Source organism: Cucurbita pepo, chromosome LG02 (genome assembly GCF_002806865.2).
Source record: "Cucurbita pepo subsp. pepo cultivar mu-cu-16 chromosome LG02, ASM280686v2, whole genome shotgun sequence".
In the NCBI taxonomy this organism is placed as follows: Eukaryota; Viridiplantae; Streptophyta; class Magnoliopsida; order Cucurbitales; family Cucurbitaceae; genus Cucurbita; species Cucurbita pepo.
Window position 1 is genome coordinate 13,766,097 of NC_036639.1, and position 15,887 is coordinate 13,781,983.

Genomic DNA, 15,887 nt, shown 5'->3' on the forward strand with positions numbered 1-15,887 from the left:
GGGCTCATCGTTCTCGTTGGCACATCGCCCAATATAAGCCCACTGTTGTCCACCTTGACCTGATACCTACATCTATAGGGAGAAATTTCTACACCTATGTAAGATGTAAGGAATGCTTTGTGTCCGCTTTGACCTGATACCTACATCTATAGGGAGTTCATGAAACTATTGAGAGTTTAATATACCCATTTGGTTTAAAATAATTTAGAGCCGAGTCAACTCACTGTGTTGGCTCTTACATTTTTCTCTCACAACGCGCCGCCAATGTGGCAACCGGCGGTTCTTCCGCCATTTATAATCAAATGCGTGGTTTTATCTTTTATTTCGCAATAATAATAATAATTCACTTCTAATTCCAACGAGGATTTCCAATTTCATTTCTTTTTTATTTCTCATATATATTAATTTCATATAAATTCAAGAATTAAACGCCGCAGGAAAACGAGTCTCCTTCATACGGGATTGCCTTCTCGAGGATCGGCGGAGAGATTTTGAAGATAAAGCATAACCAGGGAGGAAGTTTCGCGCGAACAGAGAAAAAGGGCAATGGGGTGGATCGGAGAAACCATGGATTCCATCAAATCCCTTCAGATTCGTCAGGTTCTCTCCCAGGCCGTCAGTCTCGGTTCGTTCTCTCTATCTCTTTCATATTCAAGCCTTTTGCAGCTGTTCTACGGATCTCGGTTCTTCTAGGGAGAAACGATATTATGGGTCGTGATTGAATGTTGAAATCTCGGTTCCTTTTTGGCGCCGTGGATCTTTAGATAATAAGAACTTCAAACCCAGCTGGTTTCACTGCAATTTTTATGCATAATTTACAATGGGATCGACAAGGGTTTTAGTTTGCACCCTAATTTGGGATATCAATGAACAGAGTTTTGTGGTTCAGTTCAATTTGGTTTTCGAATTCTGTTTTCCTCATTAGCGAGTAGAAAAGGGGGAAATCGTTGTCATTTCCATTATAACGTGATCGATTCATTTTCGATCATATCATTAAAGATCTTGTTTAAGGAGTCCTTAGGTTTTGGGAGATTAGATAGTTACTTTAAGTTCACTGACTTTTGGTTTATGTTAGGCTCTGGAAGTTGATTTCTTGATATTGATCTCTTCAATTACAAACACGATGTTACCACTTCCTTTTTTTACCGATTCCAAGCTTATCCCATGAAGATATTATTGGAATAAATGGGATTACTGACCAGGCTTGCTTGAGATTCACTGACTTTTCAAATCAAAGATGTTCTTGTTAACATCTATCATAGATGTTATGACGTAGTGATGGTTGAAAACGAGTGGTTTTGAAATTTTTTTTCAGGCATGATTGTAACATCTGCACTCATAATATGGAAGGCATTGATGTGCATTACTGGAAGTGAGTCGCCCGTTGTTGTTGTTCTCTCTGGGAGCATGGAACCAGGGTTTAAGAGGGTAAGATGATTTTTCCTGTGATGGATTTTCAAGTTTGCTTATGGAACAACCTTCATATACATTTTTACTTATCATCTTTTGGTGGTTCTATAACACTGTTAAGAATCCATGGCATTCTCGAGTTTATAAGTGTTTTATGATTTGAAACTTGTAGTTTATATGCATCACTTGGTGAAATGAAAAGATTAACCAATATTTTAACATATCAGTTCGAGTTCAATTTCAGTATCTAATTTTAATCATTCATATCATTTCAGGGGGACATCTTATTCTTACACATGAGTAAGGATCCTATCCGTGCAGGAGAGATTGTTGTCTTTAATGTCGATGTAAGCGGTGTACTCTGAAGGGGTTTAATACTTGCAATTTTCTTTCAAATATGCTTATATTTTATTTTCTTATTGTTACACTTTTGTGGCTTTGTTAATATTATGTTCTTGGTTGTCCTTTGTAGGGTCGTGAAATTCCAATCGTTCATCGTGTCATTAAGGTAAGCAACTTTTGAACCAACCAGTCTCCTAAATATATTTGGAACTGGTTACACCATTTTCAGTGCCCTCCAAAAACTAGGCTATCAAACGGGGCCTTAGTAATCTAGTTTTTGGTTATGTTTGTCCGTAATCTAATTGCGTTCTCAGGTTCATGAGCGGCCAGATACGGGAGAAGTTGATGTTCTTACCAAAGGTAGCTTCTAGTGGTTTATTGTACATTTGAGAACATAAACTCATTGTCCTGTTATATCGTAAAAGTATCGAGGTGACCTATTATCAAATATGCACGACCCTAAAGTACTCAGTACTCACCTTTCTCATATTTTCTTTTAGGGGATAATAACTATGGGGATGATAGGCTTTTATATGCTCAAGGTCAGCTTTGGCTTCAGCGGCATCATATCATGGGAAGAGCAGTTGGGTAAGAACTATGAACTCAGGGCTCGTTTCTTAACATTCCCGTTTAATGTTCGATGTCTATGAACTATGAACAATGAACTATGAACTATGAACTTAAGGCTGTCATTTTATCTTATCATGTTTAATGTCTCATTTGGTTCTCATTTTCTTTCTGCCATTGAAGTGTATAAATAGTAAATACATATATGGCTAATGCGTGCGGTTTTCTTCAGGTTTTTACCTTATGTTGGTTGGGTGACTATTATTATGACCGAGAAGCCGATAATTAAGGTTCGTAAATCTATTTATTGAAAACTCTGTGGCCAATTTAAGCATACCTCACTTATTAATGCATATATTCCCCGACCATAAAGTAAGACGTTTGAATCCCCTGCTCACATATATGGTTGAGTTCATAATTCTTTTTGAGAACTTTGTGAGCGTGGATTCCGATTATACGCTTTCTGGACGGCTAGCTACACTTACGTAATTGGATCAAAATCTTTGCATCTGCATTTGCTTGAAATCACAGTAGAAAATAAGTTGTGTGGTGTTTGTTGTTGCAGTATATTCTGATTGGAGCTTTGGGGCTTCTTGTCATAACTTCAAAGGACTAAGACCAAAGCAAAGTAGCGAAGTAGTGAAGTAGTGAAGTAGCGAAGTGGCAAAGTTTAGGTATACAGACAGATTTCCACAAGTATTTTCCTTTCTATATTGAACGCCTAAGTTTTCTGATGTTAGCCATTTAACCTCATTTAGTCTTGCTTTTGTTTACTCTACTTCTGCATATCAATGTTTGAGCATTTCTCAGGGAAAACTAGAACTACATCTGTATCACAAACTTGGTTCGCCTTTTATGCTCGCTATCGATTTGATGAGCTTATGTCTTGCAACTATGAACGCATGAATTTTGGTTCTTATTAAGGGGTGCTTGGTTGGTAGAATTGAAACTAGAACTAGAATGATCCATTGATTGTTACAAATGAAACCATTATGAGTTAGCTTAATGGTTAATAGGGTCTATGAAAATAATAGAAGGCTCGGAGAGGGACCATCTAGATAGTGTTCGTGGTGAAGATGCTAGAAATCATGTTGAAAGGAATGCCAAAAATCATGTGGAGGTAATGGTCGATGTCGACGTTTTCCTGCTCGCGAATGTTAAATCCTAACAATATACCGTCCTTGTCGAAATGAAAGATGATGAAGTGGGTTGATGCGTGAAAAGGAGAAGAAAAAGGTTAAAGATGGTGAGGGAGGCGTTCGGTTTTCTCGGTGAGGGAGGCATTAGGTTTTCTCATCCTCTCGCTCGGGTTGTGACTTAAGCAAAATGCCACCCATCTTTCGTTTGAGCCATGTTATTATTATTATTTTTTTTAGACGAAGTATGCATATTATATGTGTAACATATATTAAAATTTAATACATGTGAAAAGATTCTTGTTTAATTAATATTAGTACACAAAATTATACATAATTAAAAGTCTCTAAATAAAAGTAAAGTTATACGAAATTTCGGTTTAAATAATGATTTCAAAATTTGAAAAGTTTTTTTTGTCTTAATTTTCAAATTTGTTTAAAAAAAAATTAACATAATTAGTTTTTGCATTAAAATTGACAAAACAAAAATAATTTTCTTCGACATACGTGCGCGAATTGACTCCATAACCTCACGAGAGAGAGAGAGACCGTAACAAATTTCAGAGATTTCCTACTCGCGGATCCCTTACGGCACTTCTTCCATTCTCCCATCACCTATCTCAATTCTTTCCACGGCAGTTCTTTTCTTTGATTCGCTCCATTTCCTCTTCTTCTTGAACAAATCTTTTTGTTTTCATTAATCTTGGGCTTGTTCAATCTGTTATTGCATCACTGTTTATGCACGGATTGGTTCTCTAAGTGTTCTTCGAGGTTATTGCATCATTATTGAATTAGCAGCCGCTTCTCGGGTTTTCCAGTTTGTTATTGATGGGCAGTGGCTATTTTCTCAAGAACATGGCTTAGATCTTGATTTTGATGGATGGGTATGTTTCTTCTTCTTGAGGCGACGCCTAGAACATGGTCTCTCTGCGACCCTTTCGCAGATTCTTCCATGCTGGTACCGTCATTGCATCAATAGAGACTTCTGCAGCTATATTGAATCGAGTTCAGAACTCGAAACCTCTCGAAGAACCTGCCCTCATAAAACTAAAAGCTGAACGGGACCCCGAAAAGCTGTTCCATCTGTTCAAAGCCAATGCGCACAATCGACTTGTGATTGAGAATCGATTTGCATTTGAAGATACTGTGTCTCGGCTGGCTGGAGCTCGTCGCTTTGATTACATTGAACATTTACTTGAGCATCAGAAGACACTTCCACAAGGACGCCGTGAAGGATTCATTATAAGAATCATAATGTTATATGGAAAGGCTGAGATGATCAAGCATGCTGTTGATACCTTTTATGATATGCACTTATATGGCTGCCATAGGACTGTGAAATCATTTAATGCTGTTCTTAAGGTTATGATGAAGACTCGTGATTTAGGAGCCCTTGAGGCATTTTTAAGAGAAACTCCTGAAAAATTCAATATCGAGTTGGATATTATTTCTGTTAACATTGTTGTGAAGGGTTTTTGTGATATGGGTATTTTAAATAGAGCTTATCTTCTCATGTTAGAGATGGAGAAGTTGGGAATAAGACCAGATGTGGTTACATATACTACGTTAATTTCAGCTTTTTACAAGGCCAATCAATGCGAAATTAGTAATGGTCTGTGGAATCTAATGGTTTTGAGAGGTTGTTTGCCCAATCTTGCTTCTTTCAATGTGAGAATTCAATATTTGGTTGACAGGAGACGAGCTTGGGAGGCTAATAAATTGATGAATGTGATGAAGAACATTGGGATTGTACCAGATGAGATTACTTACAATCTGGTAATGAAAGGTTTCTGCAGAGCTGGGTTTCTTGAAATGGCTAAAAGGGTTTATTCTGCTTTGCATGGGAATGGATATAAACCAAATGTCAAAATTTATCAAACTATGATTCATTATCTGTGCAGAAGTGGGGATTTCAACCTGTCATATACAATGTGCAAAGATGCCATGAACAAGAATTGGTTTCCAAACATTGATACACTTCACTCTGTACTTACAGCCCTCAAGAAGATGGGGCAGCCTGGGAAGGCTCAATTGATACTCACATTGGCTACCAAAAGGGTACCTCCTTTCACTACTTCTCAGTTAGAAGCTTTGAATACCACGCTGGTCAATAGCTGAAAAGAGATTTGTAGATTGGTGCTACATAAAAGTAACAGAAAGCTCTAAAGGAGCTTTCTCTGAGAGGCTCTCTTTTTCTTTATGGGATCTGTTGAGATTTTTGGCTCGCAATAAAGCTAGGACCCTGATCGAGCAACTAGTAGTCCTATCTATTTATCTCTCCAGACACAATATCTTGAGTACCCATATCGATCTCTACTAATTGGATATGAGACTAGGCGAAGGGAAGCTTTATGGGAGAAAGGAGGAAAAGGTCGGTACAGCTAGTAGCTAAAGGGTTGACTCAAACATATGGTCTCGATTACGAAGAAGAGGTTCTGAATGGAGCGGCCGTCATTTACCATATTCTCTGTGAGTTACTGAGCAAGTCTCACCCTCTCACGCACATTAGGCACACATACTTGGGCTGTTTGTTTATTCATACATGTATGTGTGTACTATTTCTGTGCTGTTATGTGGGTTATAAATTTGCTGGCCTTATGCCTTGAAAGCCATTGTCTGATTGAAGATTTCTGAATCTGTCTCTGTGTGCAAATCTATCATCTTGTCGTTGTCCCTTTAGATTACATGGAGAGCGTAATGTCTATGGACCATGAGGAAGGTAGCATGTTGGTGGTGTGTTTTCCCGTTCGATTAATTGTCACTCGTGTCTATGGACTATGGGGAAGGCTCATTCTGTCTGCTCTGTTGGTCCAACAAGGTTTCCTAAGGTGAAAGGCTGTATTTGAGTTTTCAAGCAAGGAACTCGATACCGCCTCTTGTTCTTCTCTGATTCAATTCATGTTACTTGCAGCCGTTGATGGACTGATCATTGTTGCAGGACTTGGCAAAAGCTTTAGTTGGCATGCATCTCGAGAGGTCGGAGATGATCTCTCGAGTCTCGACCCATATCACCACAGCATTAGACAGAATGCAAGGAGGGAGAGAAAGACATCATCTCAAGTTATAAATGAAGCTGAAGAACATGCAGAAACAGTGGCTTGTTAGATCCTATATTTTTGACCTGGGATCTCTGTTCTTGGAAGAGCATGTTTTTGAATCTTGGGCGCCTATGTTTCTCTTGTCATGGATTCTGTTCTTGTCTGGTAACTATCCTGTGTAAAGGGGAAATGTAGATTACAGCATGAGTTTTCCATCTTTTGTGATGCAAAAGGTATTCATAAGGGGAAATATTGTTTATTCATTCTTTCATTGCTGCTCATATCCGATAATAACAAAATTAATAAAGGTATTCATAAGGGTTTCTTAGTGTTCATATCTGGTTCTCGATTGTATTCTCGTTTGCCTCTGTTAGTATAAAAAATTTTAGTTAGAAGAACGTCCAAAAGGAATAATAAAAATATTTAAGAGAGAAACATTTGAAAGTTGGATAAAAATAAACTTGAGAACAGATTTTAAAAGGGGTTCTCAAAGCATTTTAGGAAATAGAATTTGTAAGATTAAAAAGCAAGTTTTGACGCCCAATCCGTCGTCACGATTAGACCCATCTCTAAGCTCATAACCACACTCCCGTCGCCATTGGCGGAGCACTGCGAAATGGAGACAGTTCACCGATTCTCCTTTCGTCTCTTACCATTCTCTCTCGCCGAAAGGTGTTTGAAGCCTTCTTCAGCCACACCCAGGTTTCGAAATCTCATTTGCGGACCCACTTCTTCATCGAATCACATTCCCAAGCTCATTCCGGCCCGGAAATCGTACAGTTCGTCCTTTTCTCCAATTGCGAAGGCTGGTTGGTTTCTGGGTCTCGGAGACAAAAACAAAACTAGTTTACCCAAGATTGTGAACGCTGGAGACCCAGTTCTGCACGAACCCGCTCGTGAAGTTGATCCGAAGGAAATAGGGTCCGATAAGATTCAGAAGATTATCGACGATATGGTTGTGGCCATGAGGAACGCTCCTGGAGTGGGTCTTGCAGCTACCCAGATTGGAATTCCATTAAGGGTTAGTCAAAATTTCTTTTGGCTCTAATTCTTACTCTGTTTTCCGATTATCTCTTTGCTCTATGAGATGAAAATGTGAGATTTGGTAGCTGAAATGTTACTGAAAACCTTGGAGTTGGATCCCATATGAAGTGTTTTGTCTTACATTTGTTGTAGATAATTGTTTTGGAAGACACTAAAGAATACATCAGTTATGCACCCAAGGAGGAGATCAAAGCACAAGATAGGCGACCTTTTGATCTTCTGGTATGGTTATATATTCATGAGAAGCAAATTGATTCTGTATCTGGGTTTTTTATGTGCACCAATTTTCCCTTCACAAATGCTTAGTTCCATTGAGTCAGGTGATCATAAACCCAAAGCTAAAAAGTAAAAGCAACAAGACTGCACTGTTTTTTGAAGGCTGCCTAAGGTAAGGTGCATATTTTCAATTTTCTCTTCTCTTCTCTCAGAAATTCTCTTTTGTAGGTTTATGATAGGAACGATATTAGGTAGAATTAAGCTATTAAGGTCATATTTTAGGTAAGTATTAGGGTGAATTCTTGTAAATAGAGAGGGTGGGAATGGATGGAAAGGAGAGAACCTTTTAGATGTTTTGGCTTGAGTGAGAGTGGTCAAGAGGGGGAAGTTCCGGCTACTTGGGTTATCTTGTAGCCTTTGTGTAACAGTTGAAGCCTACTACTATTGTCCTTTCTAGGCTTTCCCTTTCGTGTTTTCCCTCAAGGTTTCTAAAATGCATCTTCTAGGGTAAGGTTTTCGCATCCTTATAAGGAATGCTTCGTTCTCCTCTCCAACCAATGCGAGATCTCACAATCTACCCCCTTCGGGACCCTCCCCCCTCCAATGCACCCCCTTCAGGGCCCATCGTCCTTACTAACACATTGCCTCGTGTCCACCCCCTTCGAGGCTTAGCCTTCTCGCTGGCACATCACCCGGTGTCTGGCTTGGATACCATTTGTAATAGCCCAAGCCCACCGCTAGTAGATATGGTTCTCTTTGGGCTTTCCCTCCTGCCTTCTTTCTTCCTGGTATGCTCTCAAGTTTCAAGTTGCTTATTAGTGGGATGTCAATGAATTTCCAATTTCCAAAGTAAAAGCTTGATCATGATTGTCATCTCTTAAAAGATTAATGTTCTTTCTCTTTATCCTAGAAAATATGTGAAGCGAGTGGAATCCATTTGTTTCTGTATACATGTTTCATCCTACAATGAAAATGGTGAGAAGTATCAGCTATCTGGTTGATGTGAGTGTATAAAAACTGCAACTTTCTTGCTCTTTTCAACGTTCTTTTAACAGATTGTTTCCGGTCATGGTTGAATCTGAAGTGTATTCTTTACTATCATTGGTGAAACTGGTGTTGCTTTCTCAAGGATTTCTTCATCTGCTTGTGGATGTTCTTCCTTGTGATCCATCATTAATTTCTTCATTCTTTTTCCTTGTAGTGTTGATGGATTTAGAGCAGTGGTGGAGCGCCATCTTGACGTCGAGGTAGTCGGTCTTGATCGATATGGAAGTCGTATCAAGGTGGATGCTTCAGGTTGGCAGGCTCGGATTTTACAGCACGAATGTGATCATTTGGATGGAACTCTTTATGTCGACAAGATGGTGCCTCGAACATTCAGAACAGCCGAAAATTTGACCTTGCCTCTTGCTGAGGGTTGCCCCAGGCTCGGAGTTCGCTAGCTATGCCGGGATCGATGTTAGCCCCAAGTTCGTGGATGGATCGATAAATTATGAAACGAAAAAGAGGGAAAGAAGGAGATTGATGTTTCATTTCAGATTGCATTCAAGTAAGTTTTGGTTGTGTTTGAGTTGAATAGTTTACTTTCTGATTGGTCTATGTCTCTCCATTTTGTTGGAAATGGAAGTAACAGCTTTTCAATAGCTTCTTTTGCTTAAAGATATAGATCTTCTAGATTCCACCTCGGTTGGACAAGAGAGCGAAGTAGCCCAAACTCATTGCTAGCAAACCGTTTTGGCCCGTTACGTATTACTGTTAGCTTCACGATTTTAAAATGTGTCTATTAGGAAGAGATTTTCACACCCTTCTAAGAATGCTTCGTTTCACTCTTTAACCGACAGTGAGAGGCTGACGGTGATATGTAATGGGCATAAGTAGACAATATTTTGGTAGGCGGTGGCCACTCGTTTTGTCCCCCATATCAAAATTAGACCACAATCCTCCCTATTCAATTTGTTTCCAAAACCAAAGCGATCTCCACTAAAAATGCCTCAAATTTTGGTTATTTTATGTGTTGCTTGGTCCATAGCATGAATCAAATTAAAAAATAATTTTATTAAAGTTAAAATGTGAGAGTTTTGGAGACAATTTAAACTAACTTCTAAAATTAATATTCTTAGAAATTAAGGTATGTCAAAAGTCAACTAATAAACCCATCAAACTTTGAAGCCACCAAACCACTCAAAATTCAACCCGACAAAATAAAAAATTAACATAATTATATTTGAAAGATTAATTAAATTAGCAAAGGGCATAGAGAATAATATTAGATGAAGCTATAAGGTTAGATGTGACAGATGAGGTGACATATATTAATATATATACCCCATATCTCCTTGGGATCACCAAAATTACCCTATCAAGATCCAACATTCAAAACCATCAAATTTTGTCACATACTCCCTAATTTATATATGGTTAAATTATAAATTTGAAAAAAAAAAAAAGAGAATTATTGTAAAAATTGAAGAGATGAGGGGGCGAATTGGAGAAATTTTGGTATGATAATTTATACATAATACATATATTATATAATTTATACACCAATTACGATTCTAAGATCTAAAATAAGTAACAAAAGCACTTTAAAAAAAAAAAAAAAAAGAAAAAAAAAAGCACAAGAACAAGTTTTTAAAATTTAAATTATATTACCCCACAATACCTAATTTCCAGCTAATTTCTATTTCCGACAAAACTCACTCCTCTCACAGACCACGCTCGTCGGAGAATTTCGGAGCTTATCGCGATCTACGCTTACCGGTTTTCGTCCGGCGGCTCTTCTTCGCCGGCTTCCCAAAGGCGCTGCAGAATCCACAGGCAGAGACCTTCGGCGACGGCGGCTCGATCGCCGGAGACACTTTCCCGGTTCGGTACCCACGGCCGCCGTTGGATCGGCTCCTCTCGATCGTCGTATTGATCGGCTCCAGTGCCACCGCCGGTGTAGTCGATTTTGCCTCCGGATTCTCCGACGCGGCGGCGGCGGCGGTTTGCTTCAATTCGCCGGATAAAAACCGGTCGTCCCAGACCAGTCCCGATGAGCCTTGTCTTCGAAAAGAAACAGCAGATCTCTGCAAACCCTCCATAGCCAAAACCTTCTTCTCTCTCTCTCTCTCTCTCTCGAAAACTAACGGAGAAGTTTTGTGTGCGTTTATATTTTTGGTTTCTCCTTTTTGCCCTGCAAGGTTTCTCTATCATAAATAGGAAGAGAGAGAGAGAAAAATAAAAATAAAATAATAATTTAATTAATATAGACAGAAAAAGTCACATAATGACGACTTAGTCAACATCCATGTCGATTATCTTCCACTTTTATTTTCCGTTACAAATTAATATTTTAATCACCGTGGATTTGGTACTACAAATTTCAATTAACTTTTTTAATTTACAAAATAATTCAAATACCAATTCGATTTTGTTTTCCTATTATTTAGCCTTATTTTCAGTTTATCCTTCCATAATTACTTTTAACTTTTTACATTTTTTTTAAATATTTTCTTAATTCATTAGGAAATTTAATATATATTAATTAATTTTAAAAAAAAATCCCTATTTATCTAGAATATCTAGAACAATCGGTGCAATTTCCTTTTTTCGAATTAAATAATAGAAGAATTTCTTGAACTAAGAAAATAAAATACAAATATTTTGACCAGCGGAAAATAAGAGTCTGGGGGTTGGTATTGCAGCTTTAAAAGAATTATAATAAATAAATAAATAACGGTGGATTTAATTGAAAAAAAAAAGCTTGGGTTAAACTTTATGTGATGTATATAATAAGGTTTAGTTAATTAAAATAATTGAGATTAGATTAATTTGTTAGGTTTCATCGTCGCGACTAGTGGTGACCCATGCGTTTTGACTGTCTTACCCCTGACCATAAGCCGGCCAGCCACCTTGTTTTCTTTTAATTAATAAATTTTTTTAAAAAAAAAATTGCTTGAAAATAAGGTTGGGGAAAGTTAAAAAGGATAATAATGTCCAATAATTGGAAGAGTGGAGTGGTTATTGAAGGTGTGGGGAGCCTTATTACATAAACACCCACTATACTTGGTCCCCCATTACATGTGCTCCAATTTTTTCTTTTTTTGTCTTAATTTTTAATATATAAAAGATTGGTTTTAAAATCCAAATAATCTCTAGTTATTTATTATAATCTTAAATTTGAAGACAATTTAATGAAATAATAAAGATGGAATAAGTTTGGTTTTCAAAGATGGCAACTCATTTGTGAATTGTGTAGTGATGGAAGTCAAAGAGCAATAATATTATAGAATTCCATCCGTTTTTTAACACACCATTTTCATTTTCATTTTCATTTTCATTTTCATCCCCCGACATAAAGAAGCAAAGTGGGGTCAAAAATGCCAAAATATTAACTATTTTTTGGTCTACAAGGAAAATATATATATAAAAAATCAAAATTATTAGAGGTCCGAAATTCTACATGTTTTAAAATTTTTAGGGGAAGCACAGAATAAAAAAAACCAAAAAAGATAATATCTGATGGAGGAGAGCTTGTGGGGCGGTTATAAATGATATAAGCGTCAAACACTTCTCTTGCCTGTTTAAAACCCGAAAGAAAGTCCAAAGAGGTGTAACAACATCCTCCCTCGCAAACCTCTTTGAACTTCCACTTAAGATTTTAAAACGCGTTTGTTTGGACTTTTCATTATCGTGAGATTATTTATGATAAGGGTGTAGAAATATTTCTCTAATTATAAAACGATAAAGAGAAGTTAGAAGTACAAACACAAAAAAAGATGATATCTATAAATGGTAGGCTTGTGCTATGACGAATATTATTTAATTATACAGTCCAACCCACCGTCATCAATTTGCAATTATATATAAATATAATTGTCCCCTCCCCCATCATCATACCATCAAATTTCATCATAATTAGGTTAATTTTTATTTAAAAAAAAAATGAATTTTCATGTATGGGTCAAAATCGTCATCTACTAGCAAATTGTATCAAATTTCATTTGTATATATATAACTTAAGTTGGTAGTGGTGATGATGAGTACTACAATGGTGGGGGCAAATGTACACGAAGTTTGGTGAGAACGTAAGAGAAAGGACAAAGAATTTGTGGTTTTATGCCCTTGAATGTTTAGTTTTGGCCAAATTTATGATACCTCATCTAGCGTGTTACATGCACTATTCACCAGAAAAAGGAGGAGGAAAAAACCAAACCAGATCACGCCATCAACCATGCCGAATAGAAGGGCATTGGGAGGGGGATTTGGTTCCAACTCGCCCCAATTGGATCTTCTAAATTGTAACTATTCACTTTGTCCTTACTCATTTCACTTCTTGATTCTCGCCCAAATTTCTTAATCTTCGGCATGTTGCTGCTAATTATATGGACACGGTTTCATTCGCAGATTCACATTTCATTGTATGTTATTGTTGTGTATGCATTTACGGCCTTCTACTACTTGCTGGATATTAGGAAGGTGTTCTGTGAATTGATCTACTCTGAACTTATTGGGAAAATTAGTTAAATGTTACCTTCCTTCTGTTCTTTGCTGTGACCCAACTTTTAGTAATGACCTCTAAGTGTTTGATAAAAGTTCTCACCCAGTTTACTGCTCCATGAGTGAGGATAGCCTGGACTCTGGAGCTGTAGTGGAGACTTTGAAGACTTTGTTAGGCCTTGTTATGTATCTCATTTATGGTATGAAGATGTTTCAAGAGGGTGTCCTGTTACATTCCTTCACATGCCTGATTGTGTTGCTAGACAGCTCAAGGAAGCTAAGTTGAAGCTACTTGAAGCTGGGAGTTCACTACGGATAGGAGTTCTTGCAACTAATGCAATTTTCAAGTGCTGGATATTATAAGGAGAAACTGCAGAATGAAGTAGGCATCTCGTCATTGTTTTTGAACTTCATAGATCTTGAAGATCTTGTCCCTGAAAGATTATTTGGGAATGATTTTACCACAAAGGACTCGTCGTAGTTACAACATAGCTGTAACAGCCTAAGTCCACTAAGTCCACGGTTAATAGATATTGTCCTCTTTGCGTTTTTCTTGCGGACTTGCTCTCAAGGTTTTTAAAAGTACGTTCTCCTCCCCAATCGATGTGGGATCTCACAATCCACCCCCTTCGGGGCCCAACGTCGCACTCGTTTTCCTCTCCAATCGATGTTGTTCCCCTCTACAATCGATGTGGGATCTCACAATCCACCCTCCTTCGGGACCTAGCGTTCTTGCTGGCACTCGTTCCTCTCTTCAATCGATATGGGATCTCACAATCCACCCCCTTTGGGGGCTAGCGTCCTTGCTGGCACTCGTTCCTCTCTCCAATCAATGTGGGATCTAACAATCCACCCCCCTTCGGAGCCCAGCGTCTTCGTTGGCACACTGCCAAGTGTCCACCCTCTCGGGGCTCAACGTCCTCGCTGGCACACTGCTAGATGTCTAGTTCTAATACCACACAATTCAAGCCCACCGCTAGCAGATATTGTCCTCTTTGAGGTTCTCTTTTGGGCTTCCCCTCAAAATTTTTAGAATATGGTTTCCACACAGTTGTAAGAAATGCTTCGTTCTCCTGCCCAAATGATGTGGGATCTCGATAAAGCAACTATGGAACATACCGCAATTCCTGCTATTGAGGCTTTAAACAGGAATGATATAGAAGAACGGAATTCACTAAGAATTTCACTTCAAGTTCTTTATGGTGAGGGCTGTCAACTGTCATCCTTGTCTCTGATTATATGCGAGATCTTTTGCCTCGGGATGCTCCCCTTCTTAAGAAATGCATCAACCCTATAAATGCATTAGCAAGGTCCACTATCCCTTGTTTACAAGTTTGGTCTGCTAGTGATGGGTTTGGACCGTTACATGGTTACAAGGTAGTTTTTAATTGTTTACAAGTTTGGTCTGACATAGTAACTTAGAGAAAGGTATAGTTGTTCACTTCATGCTCTCGGCCCCTCACTAGAACCACTTGGAATTCCCATAGACTGAGATTGAGACAAGATGCAACAATGACTATAATACTAGAACTGCGAAATTATGGTCATCTCTGAATTTTAAATTTTGTTCTGAGTTTATATGCATTTAATCTATCTCATAATCTTAAATTATTCATATGACATCCTGTGTTGCAACATACTCTCTAATGCATGACTTCTTGCCTCCAAATACTCCTTGCGGCCTTGTTGAATCATTGAACAGGATTAGTCATTCAGTTCACTCTCTGAATTCCTATGATGAACATCTTAGCTCGACATGTTATGCTCGGAGTGTCATGATCTTGTTTGTTGAAACTTGATTACTAGAATTGTAATTTTATTTCAAGATTAGCAAAGTAAACTTTTCGACATGCAACTAATAACAAATTCATCATTTTTGCTTTGTTTTGATTCATCTTAAAGTTTAATATGATATAATAATATTTTTCTTCATGTCTACATTGTGTAACTGATCCCTTACGTGATACGATCACCTTAGTGTACATGTCTTGCATTTCTTTTGGGAGTGAAGATTATTTTCACGTACTAACTTGAATTATTTTTGTATATGTTGTACTTACCTATCTGCTTTCTAAAAAAAATTTCAAAATCGCTTTTCAGGAGTGAAGATTATTTCCTCGTACTAACATGAGTTATTTGCATATTTTGTCATCATCCACTTGCATCTTGTGTTGAAAATTGTTGGGAGAGGAGTCCCACATTAGCTAATTAAGATGTTGATTATAGGTTTATAGGTAAGGAATACTTCTCATTGGTATGAAGCCTTTTGAGAAAACGAAAAGTAAAGCTACGAGAGCTTATGCTTAAAGTGGGCAACATCATACTAACTATTACGGAGGTATGTGATTCCTAACATCTTGTTGGTTTGTTACACATCCTCTACTGGACTGTCACTTATTGTCATTCATCTTTTCCTTTCAAAATGAATAGATTAGTTAGATAACGTACCTTATTATTAAAATTAAAATTAAGATTTAAATACATCATCTAGTTCATAAAGCAGACATCATTTTGTTTCTTAATTTCATGAATAATGGTTGATTGCTTGAAACATGCAGTCATGATTAGTGTATGCTTAGAATAATTAATCAAAATGAACCTATCTGCCCCAAAAGTAAAGTAAAAAAAAAAAAAAAAAAAAAAAAAAAAAAAA

At 37.6% G+C, this 15,887-nt stretch overlaps 5 protein-coding genes across 7 annotated transcripts; 4 read left to right on the plus strand and 1 right to left on the minus strand.

Annotated features, from left to right (window-relative positions):
- Positions 1 to 351: 351 nt before the first annotated feature.
- On the plus strand, positions 352 to 3,236 carry LOC111788521 (signal peptidase complex catalytic subunit SEC11A-like). The gene is made up of 8 exons (XM_023668858.1): positions 352 to 625; positions 1,316 to 1,428; positions 1,686 to 1,757; positions 1,883 to 1,918; positions 2,067 to 2,112; positions 2,253 to 2,340; positions 2,552 to 2,609; positions 2,885 to 3,236. The coding sequence occupies exons 1-8, from the start codon at positions 547 to 549 to the stop codon at positions 2,933 to 2,935; spliced, it is 543 nt and encodes a 180-aa protein (XP_023524626.1). The 5' UTR covers positions 352 to 546; the 3' UTR covers positions 2,936 to 3,236.
- A 740-nt stretch (positions 3,237 to 3,976) lies between these two features.
- Positions 3,977 to 6,828, plus strand: LOC111788518 (pentatricopeptide repeat-containing protein At1g80150, mitochondrial-like). Of its 3 annotated transcripts, none has more exons than XM_023668855.1 (2): positions 3,977 to 6,283; positions 6,367 to 6,828. In XM_023668855.1, the coding sequence occupies exon 1, from the start codon at positions 4,374 to 4,376 to the stop codon at positions 5,571 to 5,573; it is 1,200 nt and encodes a 399-aa protein (XP_023524623.1). In that variant the 5' UTR covers positions 3,977 to 4,373; the 3' UTR covers positions 5,574 to 6,283; positions 6,367 to 6,828. The 3 variants fall into 3 exon arrangements, with proteins under 3 accessions (XP_023524623.1, XP_023524624.1, XP_023524622.1); XM_023668856.1 differs by having other exon boundaries at positions 6,394 to 6,828; XM_023668854.1 differs by having other exon boundaries at positions 3,977 to 5,924; positions 6,136 to 6,828.
- A 163-nt stretch (positions 6,829 to 6,991) lies between these two features.
- LOC111788520 (peptide deformylase 1A, chloroplastic/mitochondrial) lies at positions 6,992 to 9,252 on the plus strand. The gene is made up of 4 exons (XM_023668857.1): positions 6,992 to 7,514; positions 7,670 to 7,759; positions 7,858 to 7,925; positions 8,955 to 9,252. Exons 1-4 carry the CDS (start codon positions 7,110 to 7,112, stop codon positions 9,193 to 9,195), a joined length of 804 nt encoding a protein of 267 aa, XP_023524625.1. The 5' UTR covers positions 6,992 to 7,109; the 3' UTR covers positions 9,196 to 9,252.
- A 986-nt stretch (positions 9,253 to 10,238) lies between these two features.
- Positions 10,239 to 10,939, minus strand: LOC111788866 (MAPK kinase substrate protein At1g80180-like). Its single transcript, XM_023669425.1, has one exon. The coding sequence runs from the start codon at positions 10,834 to 10,836 to the stop codon at positions 10,492 to 10,494; it is 345 nt and encodes a 114-aa protein (XP_023525193.1). The 5' UTR covers positions 10,837 to 10,939; the 3' UTR covers positions 10,239 to 10,491.
- Positions 10,940 to 13,352: 2,413 nt separating this feature from the next.
- LOC111788510 lies at positions 13,353 to 14,656 on the plus strand. The gene is given in 6 exon segments (XM_023668845.1): positions 13,353 to 13,398; positions 13,401 to 13,579; positions 13,581 to 13,616; positions 13,818 to 13,839; positions 14,338 to 14,436; positions 14,439 to 14,656. Coding segments are annotated over 6 exon segments (600 nt in total).
- Positions 14,657 to 15,887: the final 1,231 nt, after the last annotated feature.

Excerpts from the sequence above, each read along its gene's own strand:
- LOC111788518 (XM_023668855.1), top strand. The coding sequence starts at position 4,374 with ATGGTCTCTCTGCGACCCTTTCGCAGATTCTTCCATGCTGGTACCGTC.
- LOC111788520 (XM_023668857.1), top strand. The coding sequence starts at position 7,110 with ATGGAGACAGTTCACCGATTCTCCTTTCGTCTCTTACCATTCTCTCTC. Across the intron at positions 7,515-7,669 it reads AGATTGGAATTCCATTAAGG|ATAATTGTTTTGGAAGACAC; the intron begins GTTAGTCAAAAT and ends CATTTGTTGTAG. Across the intron at positions 7,760-7,857 it reads GGCGACCTTTTGATCTTCTG|GTGATCATAAACCCAAAGCT; the intron begins GTATGGTTATAT and ends CCATTGAGTCAG.
- LOC111788866 (XM_023669425.1), bottom strand. The coding sequence starts at position 10,836 with ATGGAGGGTTTGCAGAGATCTGCTGTTTCTTTTCGAAGACAAGGCTCA.
- LOC111788521 (XM_023668858.1), top strand. The coding sequence starts at position 547 with ATGGGGTGGATCGGAGAAACCATGGATTCCATCAAATCCCTTCAGATT. Across the intron at positions 1,429-1,685 it reads TGGAACCAGGGTTTAAGAGG|GGGGACATCTTATTCTTACA; the intron begins GTAAGATGATTT and ends ATATCATTTCAG. Across the intron at positions 2,610-2,884 it reads CCGAGAAGCCGATAATTAAG|TATATTCTGATTGGAGCTTT; the intron begins GTTCGTAAATCT and ends TTGTTGTTGCAG.